Source organism: Oncorhynchus gorbuscha, linkage group LG12 (genome assembly GCF_021184085.1).
Source record: "Oncorhynchus gorbuscha isolate QuinsamMale2020 ecotype Even-year linkage group LG12, OgorEven_v1.0, whole genome shotgun sequence".
Lineage (NCBI taxonomy): Eukaryota > Metazoa > Chordata > Actinopteri > Salmoniformes > Salmonidae > Oncorhynchus > Oncorhynchus gorbuscha.
In genome coordinates, this window is record NC_060184.1 from 38048529 (window position 1) to 38067292 (window position 18764).

Genomic DNA, 18764 nt, shown 5'->3' on the forward strand with positions numbered 1-18764 from the left:
TATTCTTGGGATGTCTGGTGTGAACTGCTCTCTTGAGGCCATGCCACAGCATCTCAATATGGTTGAGGTCAGGACTCTGACTGGGCCACTCCAGAAGGTGTATTTTCTTCTGTTGAAGCCATTTTGTTGTTGATTTACTTCTGTGTTTTGGGTCGTTGTCCTGTTGCATCACCCAACTTCTGTTGAGCTTCAATTGGCGGACATACAGTTGAAGTCGGAGGTTTACATACACTTAGGTTGGAGTCATTAAAACTCGCTTTTCAAACACTCTACAAATTTCTTGTGGAAAAACTATAGTTTTGGGAAGTCTGTTAGGACATCTACTTTGTGCATGACACAAGTGATTTTTCCAGCATTGTTTACAGACAGATTATTTCACTTATAATTCACTGTATCACAATTCCTGTGGGTCTGAAGTTTACATACACTAAGTTGACTGTGCCTTTAAACAGCTTGGAAAATTCCAGAGAATGATGTCATGGCTATCTGAGTCAATTGGAGGTGTACCTGTGGATGTATTTCAAGGCATACCTTCAAACTCAGTGCCTCTTTGCTTGACATCATGGGAAAATCAAAAGAAATCAGCCAAGACCTCAGAAACAAAATTGTAGACCTCCGCAAGACTGGTTCATCCTTGGGAGCAATTTCCAAATGCCTGAAGGTACAAGGTTCATCTGTACAAACAATAGTACGCAAGTATAAACACCATGGAACCATGCAGCCGACATACCGCTCAGGAAGAAGACTCGTTCTGTCTCCTAGAGATGAACGTACTTTGGTGCGAAAAGTACAAATCAATCTCAGAACAACAGCAAAGGACCCTGTGAAGATGCTGGAGGAAACGGGTACAAAAGTATCTATATCCACAGTAAAAGGCATTCTATATTGACATAACCTGAAAGGCCACTCAGCAAGGAAGAAGCCACTGCTCCAAACTGCCATAAAAACGCCAGACTACAGTTTGCAACTGCACATGGGGAAATGTCCTCTGGTCTGATGAAAGAAAAATATAATTGTTTAGCCATAATGACCATTGTCATGTTTTGAGGAAAAAGGGGGAGGCTTGCAAGCCAAAGAACACCATCCCAACCGTGAAGCACATGGGTGGCAGCATCATGTCGTGGGTGTGCTTTGCTGCAGGAGGGACTGGTGCACTTCACAAAATAGATGGCATCATGAGGCTGGAACATTGTGTGGATATATTGGAGCAACATCTCAAGACATCAGTCAGAACTTTAAAGCTTGGTCGCAAATGGGTCTTCCAAATGGACAATGACCCCAAGCATACTTCCAAAGTTGTGTCAAAATGACTTAAGGACAACAAAGTCAAGGTATTTGCATGGCCATCGCAAAGCCCTGACGTCAATCTCATAGAGAATTTGTGGGCAGAACTGAAAAAGCTTGTGTGAGCAAGGAGGACTACAAACCTGACTCAGTTACACCATCTCTGTCAGGAGGAATGGGCCAAAATTCACCCAACTTATTGTGGGAAGCTTGTGGAAGGCTACCCGACACATTTGACCCAAGTTTAACAATTTAAAGGCAATGCTACCAAATACTAATTGAGTGTCTGTAAACTTCTTACCCACTGGGAATGTGATGAAAGAAATAAAAGCCGAAATAAATCATTCCCTCTACTACTATTCTGACATTTCACATTCTTAAAATAAAGTGGTCATCCTAACTGACCTAAAACAGGGACTTTTTTCTAGGATTAAATGTCAGGAATTGTGAGAAACTGAGTTTAAATGTAGTTGGCTAAGGTGTATGTAAACCTCAGACTTCAACTATATATTTCCCAGTGTGGAAGTTGAACATAGGATAAGACCCACATCCAATACAACAGAACAGCTATCTCTCCGACACCAACCAAACCCAAGCCTTTTGTGATAATATCCTATGCTATCACCATCAAATGGGATTGCATCAGTCTCCAATACCATGCTATCGCTAGCCAATACAGTGATATCAAATTCCAATGCCCTGCTGCTCGTCTTCTGCTCACTCAAACAGCAGAGATATGTGTTGGCTTTGGAGGCAAAGCAAGGCCAATATGTGTGAGAGAGTGTGTGCATGTGCACGCAGCAACTACAGATGTCGGATGTTAACTTTTGCCAGTTTGCTACAGCAGGAAAATAATCCTGCAGCTACAGGAAATGTGAACTATTATGTGGATTACAGTATATATAATGAATATACACTGCTCAAAAAAATAAAGGGAACACTTACACAACACAATGTCACTCCAAGTCAATCACACTTCTGTGAAATCAAACTGTCCACTTAGGAAGCACCACTGATTGACAATAAATCTCACATGCTGTTGAGCATATGGAATAGACAACAGGTGGAAATTATAGGCAATTAGCAAGACACCCCCAATAAAGGAGTGGTTCTGCAGGTGGGGACCACAGACCACTTCTCAGTTCCTATGCTTCCTGGCTGATGTTTTGGTCACTTTTGAATGCTGGTGGTGCTTTCACTCTAGTGGTAGCATGAGACGGAGTCTACAACCCACACAAGTGGCTCAGGTAGTGCAGCTCATCCAGGATGGCACATCAATGCGAGATGTGGCAAGGTTTGCTGTGTCTGTCGGAGTAGTGTCCAGAGCATGGATGCACGACCAGGAGACAGGCCAGTACATCAGGAGATGCAGAGGAGGCCGTAGGAGGGCAACAACCCAGCAGCAGGACCGCTACCTCCACTTTTGTGCAAGGAGGAGCAGGAGGAGCACTGTCAGAGCCCTGCAAAATGACCTCCAGCAGGCCACAAATGTGCATGTGTCTGCTCAAACGGTCAGAAACAGACTCCATGAGGGTGGTGTGAGGACCCGTCGTCCACAGGTGGGGATTGTGCTTACAGCCCAACACCGTGCAGGACATTTGGCATTTGCCAGAGAACACCAAGATTGGCAAATTCGCCACTGGCGCCCTGTGCTCTTCACAGATGAAAGCAGGTTCACACTGAGCACATGTGACAGACGTGACAGAGTCTGGAGACGCCATGGAGAATGTTCTGCTGCCTGCAACATCCTCCAGCATGACCGGTTTGGCGGTAAGTCAGTCATGGTGTGGGGTGGCATTTCTTTGGGGGACCGCACAGCCCTCCATGTGCTCGCCAGAGGTAGCCTGACTGCCATTAGGTACCGAGATGAGATCCTCAGACCCCTTGTGAGACCATATGCTGGTGCGGTTAGCCCTGGGTTCCTCCTAATGCAAGACAATGCTAGACCTCATGTGGCTGGAGTGTGTCAGCAGTTCCTGCAAGAGGAAAGCATTGATGGCCCACCCGTTCCCCAGACCTGAATCCAATTGAGCATATCTGGGACATCATGTCTCGCTCCATCCACCAACGCCACGTTGCACCATAGACTGTACAGGAGTTGGTGGATGCTTCAGTCCTGGTCTGGGAGGAGATCCCTCAGGAGACCATCCGCCACCTCATCAGGCGCATGCCCAGGCATTGTAGGGAGGTCATACAGACACGTGGAGGCCACACACACTACTGAGCCTCATTTTGACTTGTTTTAAGGACATTACATCAAAGTTGGATCAGTGTGGTTTTCCACCTCCAAATCCAGACCTCCGTGGGTTGATAAATTTGATTTCCATTGATAATTTTTGTGTGATTTTGTTGTCAGCACATTCAACGATGTAAAGGAAAAAGTATTTAATATGAATATTTCGTTCATTCAGATCTAGGATGTGTTATTTTAGTGTTCCCTTTATTTTTTGAGCAGTGTATATAATTCATTAATGGATATTTTTGTAGAGGTTGATCTATTTTTTGTGATGGAAAATCAAGTCTGATATTTCAATTTCACGTATACTTCCTCTCTGGCACTCGAGGTCTCCAGGCTGCTCATTATTACGCACACCTGTCACCGTCGTTACGCGCAACATCAGACTCACCTGGACTCCCATCACCTTCCCGATTACCTTCCCTATATGTGTCACTCCCTTTGGTTGTTTCCCTTGTTTCTGTACATGTTTTGTTGTTGTTTCATGTCTGTACACTTCTCGTGTTTCTTGTTTTGTCTATATTAAAGAATTTCACTCCCTGAACTTGCTTCCTGACTCCCAATCGTACACATTACAGGAAGAATTTTTAAACCTCAAATAAACTAGACGTTTTACACTTATTTGAACATTGTCCTGCAACAGCGGGATCAGATCCTACATCTGTACATCACCTATTAGGATACACAAGCACAACGCAAAATGCATTGCTGTCTAGCCATAAATCGACAGTATTACTATGGCAAATGATTTAACCGTTGTTACTGATCAAAATCTTAGAGGAACCTTGACAAAGTACAAACTTAATTAGCATAGGCTTGTCATTGAGAAAGGTAGACACAGTGTTACCTGGCTCCCTGTAGAGGAAAGGCTGGGCAGTCACTGTACCGCGGCAGAAATTGACACAGAGCAACAGTTCCTGACAAAATTGCAAAAAAATAAAGCAATTAGAGAATTTTATTTCCCCAAATGTGAAATGGTTATTGAAGGTTTCCAAGACCTCTCTGATGAGAAGAGATTTACCCATCCTGTTGGGGGAGGATGCAGAGAGCTGTTGGTTGGCAGCGTACTACATTGCTGCCTGCCATAAAATGAGGGATTGTGTCTGACAAATCTACCAACCTGCACATGTCTTTTTGTTTATTTACTGATTTTCTTCTTACTGATTTCCAATACAACCCCCCCCCCCCCACCACACCCCCACCCTTGATTATTGCTGTTACTGATTGTCCTGCTCGTGACAATGTTGATTATCTTTCATGATGTTACTGATATTGTTAATGAATCATTCCATTTCCAAAGTATGCTTCAGCAATATGTACGTCATTACGTCACGCAAATAAAGCAAGTGAAATTGAAAATTGAGCGAGAGAGAAAGAGAAAGAAAAAGAGAGAGAGAGAGATACATGATGGAGGGTCAATTACACCTCCATGTTGTAGACCAGAGGAAGAGACCGAACGCTAGTTCCCCTTTCATCACCATGGTTAAGGTTGGTTAAGGTTGTTGCACCATGGTTAAGGTTGTTGCACCAGTTAGTGAAAGACGGTGAAGCTGTGAATGAGGGTTTATCAGATAGAGATATCAGATCTCCTTTGAGGATCGGACACAATATATTGGGTGATAAAAATTAAAAAAGGACAAAAGGACGCTTTCTTTTCGTTGCTATTTCCTTTATATTTTCTTTATATCCAGGCCTTGTGCCACAACGACCCCTTTAATAAAATGGAAGACATTCATCAGTTGCCTGTGCACATTGATTAAAGAAGCCAAGGGCTTTATGTCAAGTAAGTCATCTAACCAACCACGTGTCCTACACAGATCCGATGGACCAAGACAGCAGGCAGCGTGTCGGATCGCTTCCAGGACTCCAGCGTGTTTAACGAGACGCTGCACATCTCCAAGATCCAGAGACACCAGGGAGGACGCTACTACTGCAAGGCTGAGAACGGCCTGGGCTCCCCGGCCATCAAGTCCATACGGGTCGACGTCTACTGTAAGTACTGTACATTACCTTCGGACACAGTGGTTGAGTCAAGGTTGTTTTCTTTTTATTTCAATGAACTTTCTCAATGTAATAACATTGCATAAAATTCAACGTGGCTAATGAACCATTCCCTTTTTGATTTTAGAGCTGCAAAATGTAACTTTTTGGGCGACTCGACCAGATACACATAGAAATTTGTGTTATTGATCTGTCATTCTCATTGAAAGCAAATCTAAGAAGTGGTAGATCGGTTCTATATGCGCTATTTCAATGCTTCCCTTAAGTTTTGTTTTTGCGTCTTTTACTTTCGGTTTTCTGTACCACTTTTAAACAGCTGAAAACACAACATTTTTGCTTATGGAAAAGATATTTCACTGCGGTTTAGATGGTACAATGATTCTCTACACTACACTTGCTTGTTTTGTCACATAAACGGAGATTAGGAAAACTATTTGAATTTTAGCAACCAGGAAATGGCGGAGTGATTTCTGCATAGTTCATCTTTAAACTAGAATTCAACCATAACTTAACGATAAGCTTTTAAGGTTTGGTTTATTCCAATTGTTGCACAATTCAATCAAATGTCAGTCAATACTAAATGTTGAATTGTGGCCCTATCTGGACATCCTGTGTCTGTGTGTGTGGAGGGGGGGGGGGCTGTACAGTAGACAACAGTATAAACAACCCTTCCCAGTCGCTTCCACGCTAGTCAACATAACCATTAAATAATAGTGAGGTCTAATTGGAGTTGTCTGGGGCACCTACTTTACTTCAGCTGCAACCAACAACTCCTCAGACGTGCGCTTAAATGGAGGACGGTTTGTCTCATCTGAACCCTAGACAAGCAAACATTATATAGCTCCCAGCCAGAACCTCCCCAGATCCACCACTCTGTGACACAAGCACATTAAACCAGCACTTTCCCTTCCGTAACATCATCGCAAGCCGATAAACCTTTTGGCCTGTGTTCTCCTCTTCTCCCACTCTCTCTGTGGCAGAACACAGAGCAGTCTGCAGTCCTGTCTGTCTTTCCTCTCTGCCTCTCGTCTGTCTCCACCTCTCGTTGGCCTCTGTCTCTTCCTCTGCCTTCGCCTCTCTTCTCTTCTCCTTGGTCAGGCAGGGGTTACCAAAGTAAGTGGAATCGCTTTCATCTGACATCTAAAGCCTCTGCTCCATCTGCCAGTGACTCCTGTCGGTCTATCACCACATTTCGGGTCTGTCTGTGTGGCTGGTGGTTAGCCTCACCGCCGCCAAGGCTCTTTCTCTGCCTGCTCTCGCTTTCTCTCTCTCTTTGCTATCTCTCTCTCTCTCTCTGTGATCTCTCTTTCTCTCTCTCTTTGCTATCTCTCTCTCTCTCTCTGTGATCTCTCTTTCTCTCTCTCTTTGCTATCTCTCTCTCTCTCTCTGTGATCTCTCTTTCTCTCTCTCTTTGCTATCTCTCTCTCTCTCTCTCTCTGTGATCTCTCTTTCTCTCTCTTTGCTATCTCTCTCTCTGATCTCTCTTTCTCTCTCTCTCCGCTATCTCTCTCTCTCTCTCTGCCTTTCCCTCTGTCTCCCACGTTCTCTCTCTCACTCTCTCTCTCCCTGCCTCCTTCTGGCCCCTGGTTGTCTGTGTGGCTCTCAGCCCTTGTACCTGTTTATCAGTACTGACTTGAGCAGGGGCTGTGGAATAGAGAATGGTTAGAAAGCGTGGAACTTGGAGGAGGGAGGGGGAAGAGGAGTATTTTACTCTCTCCTTGTCTCCTTTCCTTCTTCTGCACTGGACTGCCATATTGGCTTTGTGGTGGATGTATACTAGACATTTGCTTTCTCCTTTTCAGTTCTTCAACACTGTTAACTGTAAACAAATGAGACATACAACAGACCCTGGACGGACAGTAACTAACATCCCAGTGTCACTGTTTTTAGCTTGATAACAGTATGATTAATAGAGTTGACCAGTGGCTCTCTGGGTTGCCATGGCTAGGGCTGTGGCGGTCATGACATTGTGTCAGCAGGTTATTGTCATGCAAAAGACTGCCGGGTCTCACGGTAATTGACCATTAACATAAACATGTTTAGCATCTCCAGGCTCCACTCATACAAGCAGCATATAAGCCTCTGATGTGGCCTTTGGAACATCTACATTTGAAACATGTTGAATAAATCAATTGAATATACACCATGACAATAAATACATTATTTTTGTTAGGCAGGCCTAAATAAACATTATGATATGTAGAAAATGTATTTCAGAGGAATATAATATGATTTGGCCTATAATATGTTATAGGCCAAAGACTGTAACCTTGTTCATTTATCAGACAGGATATGCTTGTAAGTCCTGTGCCATTATTTTATATTGTATGATTTTATAGTAAGAGGAATATATAGTTTAACTTAGCTGAATAAAATATAATGGATATTTGTCCCATTCAGAAGCAAGAGTGCACACATATGAAGTTGAAGTGGCTATGTTGAGCGTAAAAGTGATAATTTGAAACGGGTCCTATATGCTAGATTTAGAGTTATTTGGCAACTTTAGTTGTGAATTATACAAACCTTAGAACATCTTAGAAGTCAATAGATTTATGGGCTGCATGATGCGACTATAGGCTATTGCTTACACTCTGTTCCTTGCCTCATGCTGTACACGCTGTTCTCTCATCAATTGATCATTTTTTCACCCCTCAGACTATTCTCAATTTAATCTTGTCTTTACTAATATGTCAAATATATTTAGAATGGCCCATGATCACATGAACAGGGGCAGGGGAAAAATGCATGTCATCCCTATGCACTGGAATAGTGAATTGAGGCTGCTTTCCAGCTGGTACGTTTTTCACTCATGTTGGGTAGGCTGCTTCTGTAATTTCGCTGCACCACAGGTGATATTCTGCCCAAACTCTGTATGCCATGGGCTCTCCAATCCTGTTCCTGCTGCTACCCCGTGCTTAATTTGGGAAATCAAGGGAAATCTGTTCGGGAACATCGATAGTGACGTTTTCACAACAAAACGTATTTCATGAAACTGTTGACAGCACCTCTCTCTGCGTGCTGGAGAAAGGAATGAAAGAGAGACGGGAGGACATAGAAACTCTGATGAGATATTCTGTATAGCTAAAGGTAATGTGTCAATCTATTCATTAGGACAATTAAAAAGGCCTTATCACTAGGCTGTTCAACATCTATAAAAGATTATTGTAGGCTAAATCTGAATGAGCTTGGGCTCATTTATAGGCCTATGCTTATGCGTAAGCACTAATATGCTAATATGGGTGTTTTGAATGAACCTTTACTGGATCAGTGTCCCGAAATCGTGACATTTGCTGCTCAATATGCGATATTTGACTAGAATTATGTTGTAAACAAAAGCCAACTTTCCGGGACAAAGACATGTCTGATATGGTCAAAAAGCTTAAATGACTGTTAAGCTATCTGCGGTGTCTAATTTACAGTATCTATAACAGCAGAAAAAAATACCATGCTATTATTTGAGGATAGTGCACAACAACAAAACACTTTTATCCAGGCAACTTGTTTGATACATTCACCTCTGACTGTAAATAATGTACTTACATTCAGTAATCTTTCTCTGATTTGTCATCCTGAGGGTCCCAGAAATAAAATGTAGCATAGTTTTTTGATAAAATCATTTTTCATATCCTAACACAATCCATGTTGTGTACAGTGTTTTGCATGAATTCCAACTCTTTCAACTTGCAACAAAACAATTAATGAAATTTAATCCGCTACACCTTGTCTCACCCAGTCAAGTTTAGTTTTTTGCGCAATCCTTAGACACTTTAGATGACAACCAAACGTTGTTTCATCATTCTACATTACATATTGGCTACACAACACGTCAATTAGCACATGAAGGTCAGCCATCATTATGCACCAATGAGACGGGTGGTGTTCACTTGATAGACAGTGTCTTGGTCCAATGACCACCTATTGTTTTGAAACATAGCTAGATAGCCAATGAGCTTTACATGAGTATGTGATGGCCCTTTGTAGGACTAAGGGCTATTGTCCTATGGCTGCGAGCAACACGATTCATTCTCCATTGAAAATCCACAGGACGCAGGGGATTGGAAAAACGTTAAAACGGAAAAAGTACAACATTGCTACGAAGAGTATAAACATTTGGATGAGGTTATTGCAGAAATTGACCAGGAGAGTGACACAAGGAGTCCTTGTGAGAGATTGGAAGGAAAAATACTTTAATTTAAAGTATTTGTCTTTGATTTCTATATATATATAAATACAACCTGAGGCATACAATATATAAGTATAGGCTATGTGTATGTTATGTTGGCTATGACATGTTCTGGTTTTTGAGCGTCTTGTTGCCTATTGGTCCACATATTTCATTATAGTGATTGTGTTCTACATACTTTATAGAATATATGTTTATAGATATGTGTATCACGTTTGAAGGTAAGACCCAGGTGCAGACAATGTTGAAGTAAAAAAGTGTATTAATTCGAACACGGGCAGGCAAAGGTACAGGACGGCAGGGGATAGTCAGATATGATTTTAACTCTAGACACAGAAAATGTAGGACAAATACGGAGGGTACGGGGTAACAGAGGACAAACAACAGAGGGGCTAATTATCTTTGAGCAGGGGGAAAGGTCTCGGCTTCCAGGGGTGGAGCCTCGACACTAGAGTGGCGTGCAAGCCCCCGAGTCAATGAGTACCTGGAGAGACTTGGACTGGTCGCCCCACCGCAGGATTGCATGGAGAGGGGGGGCGAACAAGGGGAGATGGAAATGTTTCTTTAAGGCCCACCATAGTAATCACACCAACGAATGAGCTAGGTCTCTTGAAGGGACAGGTAGACACATTATGACCAGCAATACAGACAACTCTCGGTCTCATGTCTACGTACGCATTCGGTTGGAGATAGCCTAACCCTGCAGAGCTGCATCGGCTCGGGAAGAGGTGAATCGGCAGTCTCCGGAGGCTCTTGGAGAAACTCAGGTAAGCACGGATCTTCTCGGGGACTTCCAGAGTTCATCGGATGTCAAGTGGGATCCTTGAGTGAGCAATTGGGACCGCAATCTGACCTTTTCTCCCTCCTACATTCCCGTAGCCAACCATCAATCCGGATGGTTAAAGTGACGAGTGAGTCGAGATCTGTCGGTAGTTCTCAGGCTGCTAGCTCATCCTTTACCTCCTCCGATAATCCATGCAGGAATGTGTCGAACAGCGCTTCCGGATTGCAGGTACCCTTTGCTGTTAGCATGCAGAACATCACCGGATGGTGTCCTGCCAAAGCTGGAGTACCCTCCGGGCAGCCTCTCCCCTGGAAACCGGAGCCTCAAACCTCCGCCACTAATACCTCCAGACTGAGGCAGACGGCAGATTGTTGCTCCCACACCGCCGTGGCCCAGGCGAGTGCCCTCTCGGACATCAGCATAATAATCTTTGAGCGGTCCGAGGGAAACGAAGAAGGCTGCAGCTCAAAAACGAGGGAGCACTGGGAGAGAAAGGCCCGGCAGGTTCTGGAATCTCAATCATAGCGCTCCGGGGGAGGTAAGCGGTGTTCCCGGGAAACCGGGGTGATGACGCTGCTACCAGCCAGGTTACTGAGGGGCTGGGAGGTTACCGTCGAGGTAGGCTGCCTGGTAGGCAACCCACAGAAATGTCTCCCGCAATGCGTCCAATGCTAAGTGGTGACATTTGGCCACATCCTGGAACCCTTCCATCAGACCACAAAGCAACTCCTCTTGTCTACTAAGGATGGTTCCTTGGGAGGAGATGGCATTGCGGAGCTGGTCCAAGTCTGCTGGGTCAGTCATGGCCAGTTCGTACTATATCATTTGAAGGTAAGCCTCAGGTCCATACAATGTCGAAGTAACAGGTTTATTAATTAGAACACAGCAGGCAAAAGTACAAGACGGCAGGCAGGCAGGCTCAGGGTCAGGTCAGGCAGAGGTCAGTAATCCAGAGTAGTAGGGCAAGGTACCGGACGGCAGACAGGCTCAGGGTCAGGGCAGGCAGAAAGGACAAAACCGGGAAAACTAGAAAACAGGAAAATAGACAAGGCAGGAGCAAATGAACTGGCAACAGACAAACAGAGAACACAGATATATATACAGAGGGGATAATGGGGCAGATGGGCGACACCTGGAGGGGGGTGGAGACGAGCTCAAAGACAGGTGAAACAGATCAGGGCGTGACAATGTATTGTGTATTTGATGTATTGATGCAGTGCTCACCCCCTGCTAAAATAAAGGTTAAATAAAATAAGTAATAGTAAACTTGAGTTATTCTAACAGATTTTAAAAAATCCTCAATAGTGGCAGAGACTCCTCCATCCCCCACTCATTCAAATGTAGGACCTGGATCCTCCAGTCTGATCCCTCTGCTGTCCCTAAGCTCCACACCCACCCCCGCCCGGCCATCTAGCAGTGTGAAGGCTAAATATTATGTAGATCTCTTATTCTTATTCTTGCCTAGTTAGATAAAGGTTATTATAAAAACTATATATATTTAAACATTTTAAAAACATCTTGAACGTATCAGTCTAAAACTTTGGACACACACTGCTGCCCTCTTGTGGACAACATCTAAATTACACCCAGCATCCTATTCCAATGTATGACCTTTCTTTTGCATTTCAAAGATGATGCAACAAAAATAAAATAGGAAATGCATGTTTTTGTTTGTTTTATCTTTTACCAGATCTAATGTGTTATATTCTCCTACATTCATTTCACATCTCCCCAAACTTCAACGTGTTTCCATTCAAATCGTATCAAGGATATGCATATCCTTGCTTCAGGTCCTGAGCTACCGGCAGTTAGATTTGGATGTCATTTTAGGCGGAAATTGAGATGATGGGTCCGATCCTTAAGAGGTTTCATCACCTTAGAAAGCACTGTCCGTTCCATTGTGTTAGGCTTTGAAACAACATCCACAATAAATGTTTTTCACTCAGTTACAACCTATTGTTCAACCCCTTTCTTCAAATGTATCAATCACAGTAAGGTGAGTTTTAAAAGCACCTACTGTTTTGATGATGTGTTTGATGTGATTTTCGATGTCAGAGTGGTAAGAGAGACAATAGAGTCTTGAGTACCAGGCCATTAGTGACCTGATGATCGTTAGCGAGTTGGGTAGGCTACTACAAATTAATATCCAGAGTGCATAAGAGGAGATTACCGTGACTAAATGGTCATGTAGAATTTTACTGCGGTCATGACTCATGAATGCCGGTGTGGCGGTAATACAGTCACCACAGAGCGTTGGGCCAGTAACCTGAAGTTTGCTGGATAAAATCCCTGAGTTGACAAGGTAAGAATATGTCATTCTGCCTCTGAGCAAGGCAGTTAACCCACTGTTCCCCGCACCTCTCTGATTCAATATGGGTTAAATGCGGAAGACACTTTTCAGTTGAATATATTCAGATGGACTGACTAGGTATCCCACTTCCCCCCTTTCATAACAGCCCTAGCCATGGCAGTGTTCGGAAACATCAGCTGTGACATTCATTCAACCAATGATGTCATCCAATGTTCTCTCCAGTTGGCTCCCTGTCCACTGAGGTCCTTAGTTGTGCTCTCCAGAAAAACTCTGTGTCCATTGGAAGGGGATTTAAAGGGACAATCAATTGTCAAAGACATTGTACAGTACTTTCAAGTACTTTAGCCTTTCAAGCTTGAATTGATCATTATCTCATCTTGTAAACTCTTCATATTTATCATTGAGTATACACTAAATATGTAATGCTATTCCTTCTTATTGTACAGCCTTAAAACAGGACTTTATATGACATTATTAAAACAGCAGCAGTGTTTAAAGTGTTTTGTGGATGCCCTTGTCTCTGGCCTTGTAATGCATGTGTACTTCATTAGCAGAATGTTGTATTGCACATCCAGCAGAAACACACTGGATTTCTCCATAGAAATGTTATAGCTGTCCCCCAGGGGGGAATTTAATTGATGGGCCTCTTTTGCAGCTTTCACTATTTTTAGTGCTTTGCAGCCTTGATTTTTTAATTTGCATTAGAATTGCTGTTTGGGCACCAGGACTCAACAGAAACACCTTGACAAATTGTGTTGACTGTCTGGTTTTTCAGATGTTGCACCGGTGTGTCTTTATTCATACCAATGTGTTTATACTACCCAGAAATGTAACCGCTAGTTAGGATGGACACTTATATTATGCCTGAGGGATGATACAAAAAAACGTGAAATGAGAGAGACAGGAATTTAGGAGGCTGTGTATTTCAATGTGAATATCCTGTTTCGAAAGTGAAGTATTTTCTCCTGTTCTTTAAAAACCTCTTACGGATAGGCGGGACGCAAATGTCTCAACTGGCCAATTGCCAGGGGAAATGCAGAGCGCCAGATTTCAAATAAAATGCTCTAACATTCAAACTTTCATTAAATCACACATGTAAGACACTCACTTAAAGCTACACTCGTTGTGAATCCAGCCAACATGTCAGATTTTTAAAATGCTTTTCGGCGAAAGCATAAGAAGCTAATATCTGATAGCCTGCACCAGCAGTGAACAAAGGAGCTAGCATATTACAACCCTGCAGACGCTTCACAAAACGCTGAAATAAAAAATGATTCATGCATTACCTTTGACGAGTGTCTTTTGTTGGCACTCCAATATGTCCCATAAACATCACAATTGGCCCTTTTGTTCGATTAATTCCGTCCATATACAGTGGGGCAAAAAAGTATTTAGTCAGCCACCAATTATGCAAGTTCTCCAACGTAAAAAGATGACAGAGGCCTGTAATTTTCATCATAGGTACACTTCAACTATGACAGACAAAATGAGGGGGAAAAAATCCAGAAAATCACATTGTAGGATTTTTAATGAATTTATTTGCACATTATGGTGGAAGAACTTGCACAATTGGTGGCTGACTAAATACATTTTTGCCCCACTGTATATCCAAAATGTCCATTTATAAAGTGCGTTTGATCCAGAAAAAAACTGCTTAGAAAAACGCAACGTCACTTCAAAATATTTCAAAAGTTGCCTATAAACTTTGCCAAAATATTTCAAACTACTTTTGTAATACTACGTTAGGTATTTTTAAACGTTAATAATCGATCAAATCTTAGACAGGGCAATCTGTATTCAATACAGGAAAGAAAACAAACCAGCGCTGATTTTCACATCTTGCGCAACTCTCAAAAGTGTCCCCAGTTCCGAGTTGGCCTACTTCTTCATTGCACAAAGGAATAACCTCAACCAAATTCCAAAGACTGGCGAAATCCAGTGGAAGTAGGTTCTGAAAATAGGTTCCTATCAAATACCCCATGGCAAAGACAATACAAGGAACAGAGGGGGGGGGGATCTGAACAGTTAGTCCTCGGGGTTTTGCCTGCTACATATGTTCTGTTATACTCACAGACATGATTCAAACAGTTTTAGAAACGTCAGAGGGTTGTCTATCCAAATCTATGAATACTATCTATATCTTATATTCTTGGCATGAGTAGCAGGAAGTTGAAATTGGGCACGCTATTTATCCAAAAGTGAAAATTCAGCTTTTCAGCTAGCTAGCTAGCTAGCTTTAAAAAAACATTTATTGCTTTTCCTTCCAAGTCCTTCTGAAATCAGAGGGGTATACTACGAAGCAAGCTAGATCTACTCAGGGTTTTCTACGGCTAGCCAGCTGCAGTTAGCTTCACATTTCAGCTCCAGAAATGAAAGTTTTCTTGCAAATTCTTCAGGATATGGTGTGGACTAGGCTTTTTATTTTATTACTTATTGTTAATGACGTCTTTGGTGTGCTTTGCTGTGCTTATCAATGCACAAGGACTCTTTTTCCCACTATCAATAAAAATATACAAAGGTTTTACAAAGGTTTTACTGTGTGTGAAGTTTCAAATGCATTATATCATTACTAAATGTCGAATGTGATAGGTATTTTAACATTACTATTTTTTTGCACACAAAATTAAAGGGAAGATGACACAAGAGGGAGGGAATCTGATTTCATTGGTCCTCAACTTGTGGCTCAGACCATCTCATTAAGGATATTGGAGTTTGCCCTGAGTTAGCCTGCCCCGAAGCAGGTTAGATCTGAAGGATTCATTGCCATAGAAATTTGATTCAAATTAAAAGGTGAGCCACTTTCGTGGTACCGGTTATCCCGAGTTGAGCTCAGAGTTGACCAAAGTTACCCCGCTAACTCCTCAAACGACATTCTTATTATGGCGGAGCACGCGGCTTCATTTAAATTTTGAGTGTAAATACAGGTACTTCCAGATGTATTTATTCATACAAGCATACTTATAAAATCAACGCGCTCTCCTCTCCTGACCGTTCCCCTTCTAAAGAGTCTGCTGGAGCGGCCATGACTCACAACGTCCAATAGATACAGAATTAAATTAAATGAAGGAAGGAAGGAAAGAGAGAAAAGGAGAATTCTCTAAATGTATTGCCAGGGTTAGAAAATGAATGAAATGAAAGAAGGAAGGTGCCCAGGTGGCTTGTCTAGCTTTAGCATTGCTATACTAACTCAGAGAGACAGACAACTGCAGGATGGGGTAATGGTAAACTTATCTCTGCAGTGCAGAGGAGCTGATATTAGCCCTAGCAGGCCTAGCAGACCCAACGATAACTCATTTAAAATACCCACCGAGCTCGGCGAAGACCCCATCTAAGTACATTCCTACATGCTGACGCCTCAGAAGATGTGTTTGTCCATTGTGAGGTCTGCAGGAATAGATGCCCACATAGAAGTTAATAAAGAACTTCCTCCATTGATCGATTGGTAGTTTTGCTTTTCTTGAGAAGCCTCGAACCTCTTCTTCAGTTCCAAGAAGGGTCTATTTATTACAAAGTTTTTCATTTCATCTAGGCTTTATGGCTGTGTGTGAAGCTGCATTGCTATATCTAGTAGACACAGGCCTAAAGTATTTCAGCAGGGGCTTATAGCTGACATTAAACTACTTCATCGGCTGGTGGAATTCACATCCCCAATGTTATACATTTCTGACATGAAAAGAACTAGGAGAGTACAATGGACTCCAATGAAGTACAAAAGACTAATGTTCTTCACTTATGCCCATGCATTTATCAGGAGCATTTAAAGAGCATGTACTTGAATCGAGACTGGAAAACTTTAGAGCATTTGAAATGAGTTTGTACTTATCCGAAGCGCACTTGTCAGGAGTCGACGTTACAGGGCTTTCGGAAAGTATTCAGACCCCTTGACTTTTTCCAAATTGTGTTACATTACAGCCTTATTCTAACATATATTAAATATTTTTTTCCCCTCATCAATGTAAACACGATACCCAATAATGAGAAAGCATAACCAGTTAAAAATAAAAAATAAATGCTAATTTATATTAGATGTTTTACTCAGTACTTTGTTGAAGCACCTTTGGTAGCGATTAAAACATAGAAACGTCTTGGGTATGACACTACAAGCTTGGCACATCTGTATTTGGGGAATTTCTCCCATTCTTCTCTACAAATCCTCTCAAGCTCTGTCAGGTTAGCTGGGGAGTGTTGCTGCAAAACTATTTTCAGGTCTCTCCAGAGACGTTAGATCTGGTTCAAGTCCGTGCTCTGGCTGGGCCACTCAATGAAATTCAGAGACTTGTCCCGAAGCCACTCCTGCATTATCTTGGCTGTGTGCTTAGGGTCATTGTCCTGTTGGAAGGTGAACCTTCGCCCACAGTCTGTCCTGAGCGCTCCCAGTCCCTGCCGCTGAAAAACATCCCCACAGCATGATGCTGCCACAACCATGCTTCACCGTTGGGATGGTGCCAGGTTTCCTCCAGATGTAACGCTTGGCATTCAGGTCAAAGAGTTTAATTTCATCAGACCAGAGAATCTTGTTCCTCATGGTCTGCAAGTCTTTTGATGCCTTTTGGAAAACTCCAAAAGGGCTGTCATGTTCCTTTAACTGAGAAGTGGTTTTGTCTGGCCACTCTAACATAAAGGCCTGATTGGTGGAGTGCTGCAGAGATGGTTGTCCTTCTGGAAGGTTCTCCCATCTCCACAGAGGAACTCTAGAACTCTGTCAAAGTGACCTTCAGGTTGTTGGTCAACTCCTTGACCAAATCTCTTCTGCCCCGATTTCTCAGTTTGGTCGGGCGGCCAGCAATAGGAAGATTCTTGGTGGTTCCAAGCTTCATCCATTTAAGAATGATGGAGGCCACTGTGTTCTTGTGGACCTTCAATGCTGCAGACTCTTCCCCAAATATGTGCCTCGACACAATGCTTTCTCAGAGCTCTATGGATAATTCCTTCAACCTCATGGCTTGGTTTTTGCTCTGACATGCACTGTCAACTGTGGGACCTTATATAGACAGGTGAAACAGATCAGGGTGTGACACTGAGCTCAATTTCAAATCGCATAGCAGAGGATCTGAATACTTATGTAAATAAGCTATTTCTGTTTTCGCTTTGTCATTGTGGAGTATTGTGTGTAGATGGCTGAGGATTTGTATTTATTTAATCCATTTTAGAATAAGGCTGTAAAGTAACAAAATGTTGAAAAAGTAAATGGGTCTGAATACTTTCCAAAGGCACTGTACTGTATATACCACCGATGTGAACATGGAAGTGGTTCTAGGACACTTTAAAGTGGGCAAATGATCAAATAGATCATTTTTACACTGGAGGGTTCTGTGGGCTATGAGTCACCCTCCAATTAGTGCTACTTTTGTAAATCACCTTCTGACAGTTCCATAAACAACCCATTGCTCATCTTTAACAGCCTTCTTAATGGCTCAGCCTCAAAATGTTACTACAACCAGAAATTACTGTTACTTAACCCTTGTGTGGTGTTCGGGTCTGTGGGACCCATTTTCATTGTTTACTAAAATAAAAATGATACAATTAATTATTTTTTCAACCTGCGACTCATTGGCCTTGGCTCATTTTCTGTGAAGAACATGTAAAATAATCAATTTCCAATGAGTGCACACTATTGTGTTCAGGTCCACTGAGGGTAATAAAAGTGTGGAAAAGTATGTGTAGGTGAAAACAAGTAAAAATGAAACACAAATGTTTGCTGTGTGCCTTCACTCTGTCTTCCTCCTCCTTGGGCCTGCTGTTTCAACAGAGCACCAATAACCTGTCTGTCTCCCTGCCTGTCTGCCTGTCTCCCGCTTTTCTCGCACTCTTTACCCTTTGTAGTATGTGAAACTACACAATGTCTTGCGGGAACCTGCACAATGTTATTACAATACATTATTTCTATACATTATTTCAATACACTGTAAAAAAAAAATATATATATATTTTTTCCCACACTCTACCCCAGCCAGGTTCAAATTGG

General features: G+C 42.5%; 1 protein-coding gene across 2 annotated transcripts in view; it reads left to right on the forward strand.

The window, feature by feature from the left end:
• LOC123991686 (MAM domain-containing glycosylphosphatidylinositol anchor protein 2-like) overlaps nucleotides 1–18764 on the forward strand; it is a 371078-nt gene that overhangs the window by 134690 nt on the left and 217624 nt on the right. For both annotated transcript variants that reach the window (XR_006830836.1, XM_046293334.1), the window contains exon 3: nucleotides 5338–5512. Coding sequence is in view for 1 of the 2 variants with exons in the window: in XM_046293334.1 (XP_046149290.1) it covers nucleotides 5338–5512 (175 nt within the window). In the remaining variant the exon portion in view is untranslated. The remainder of the gene's footprint in view (nucleotides 1–5337; nucleotides 5513–18764) is intronic.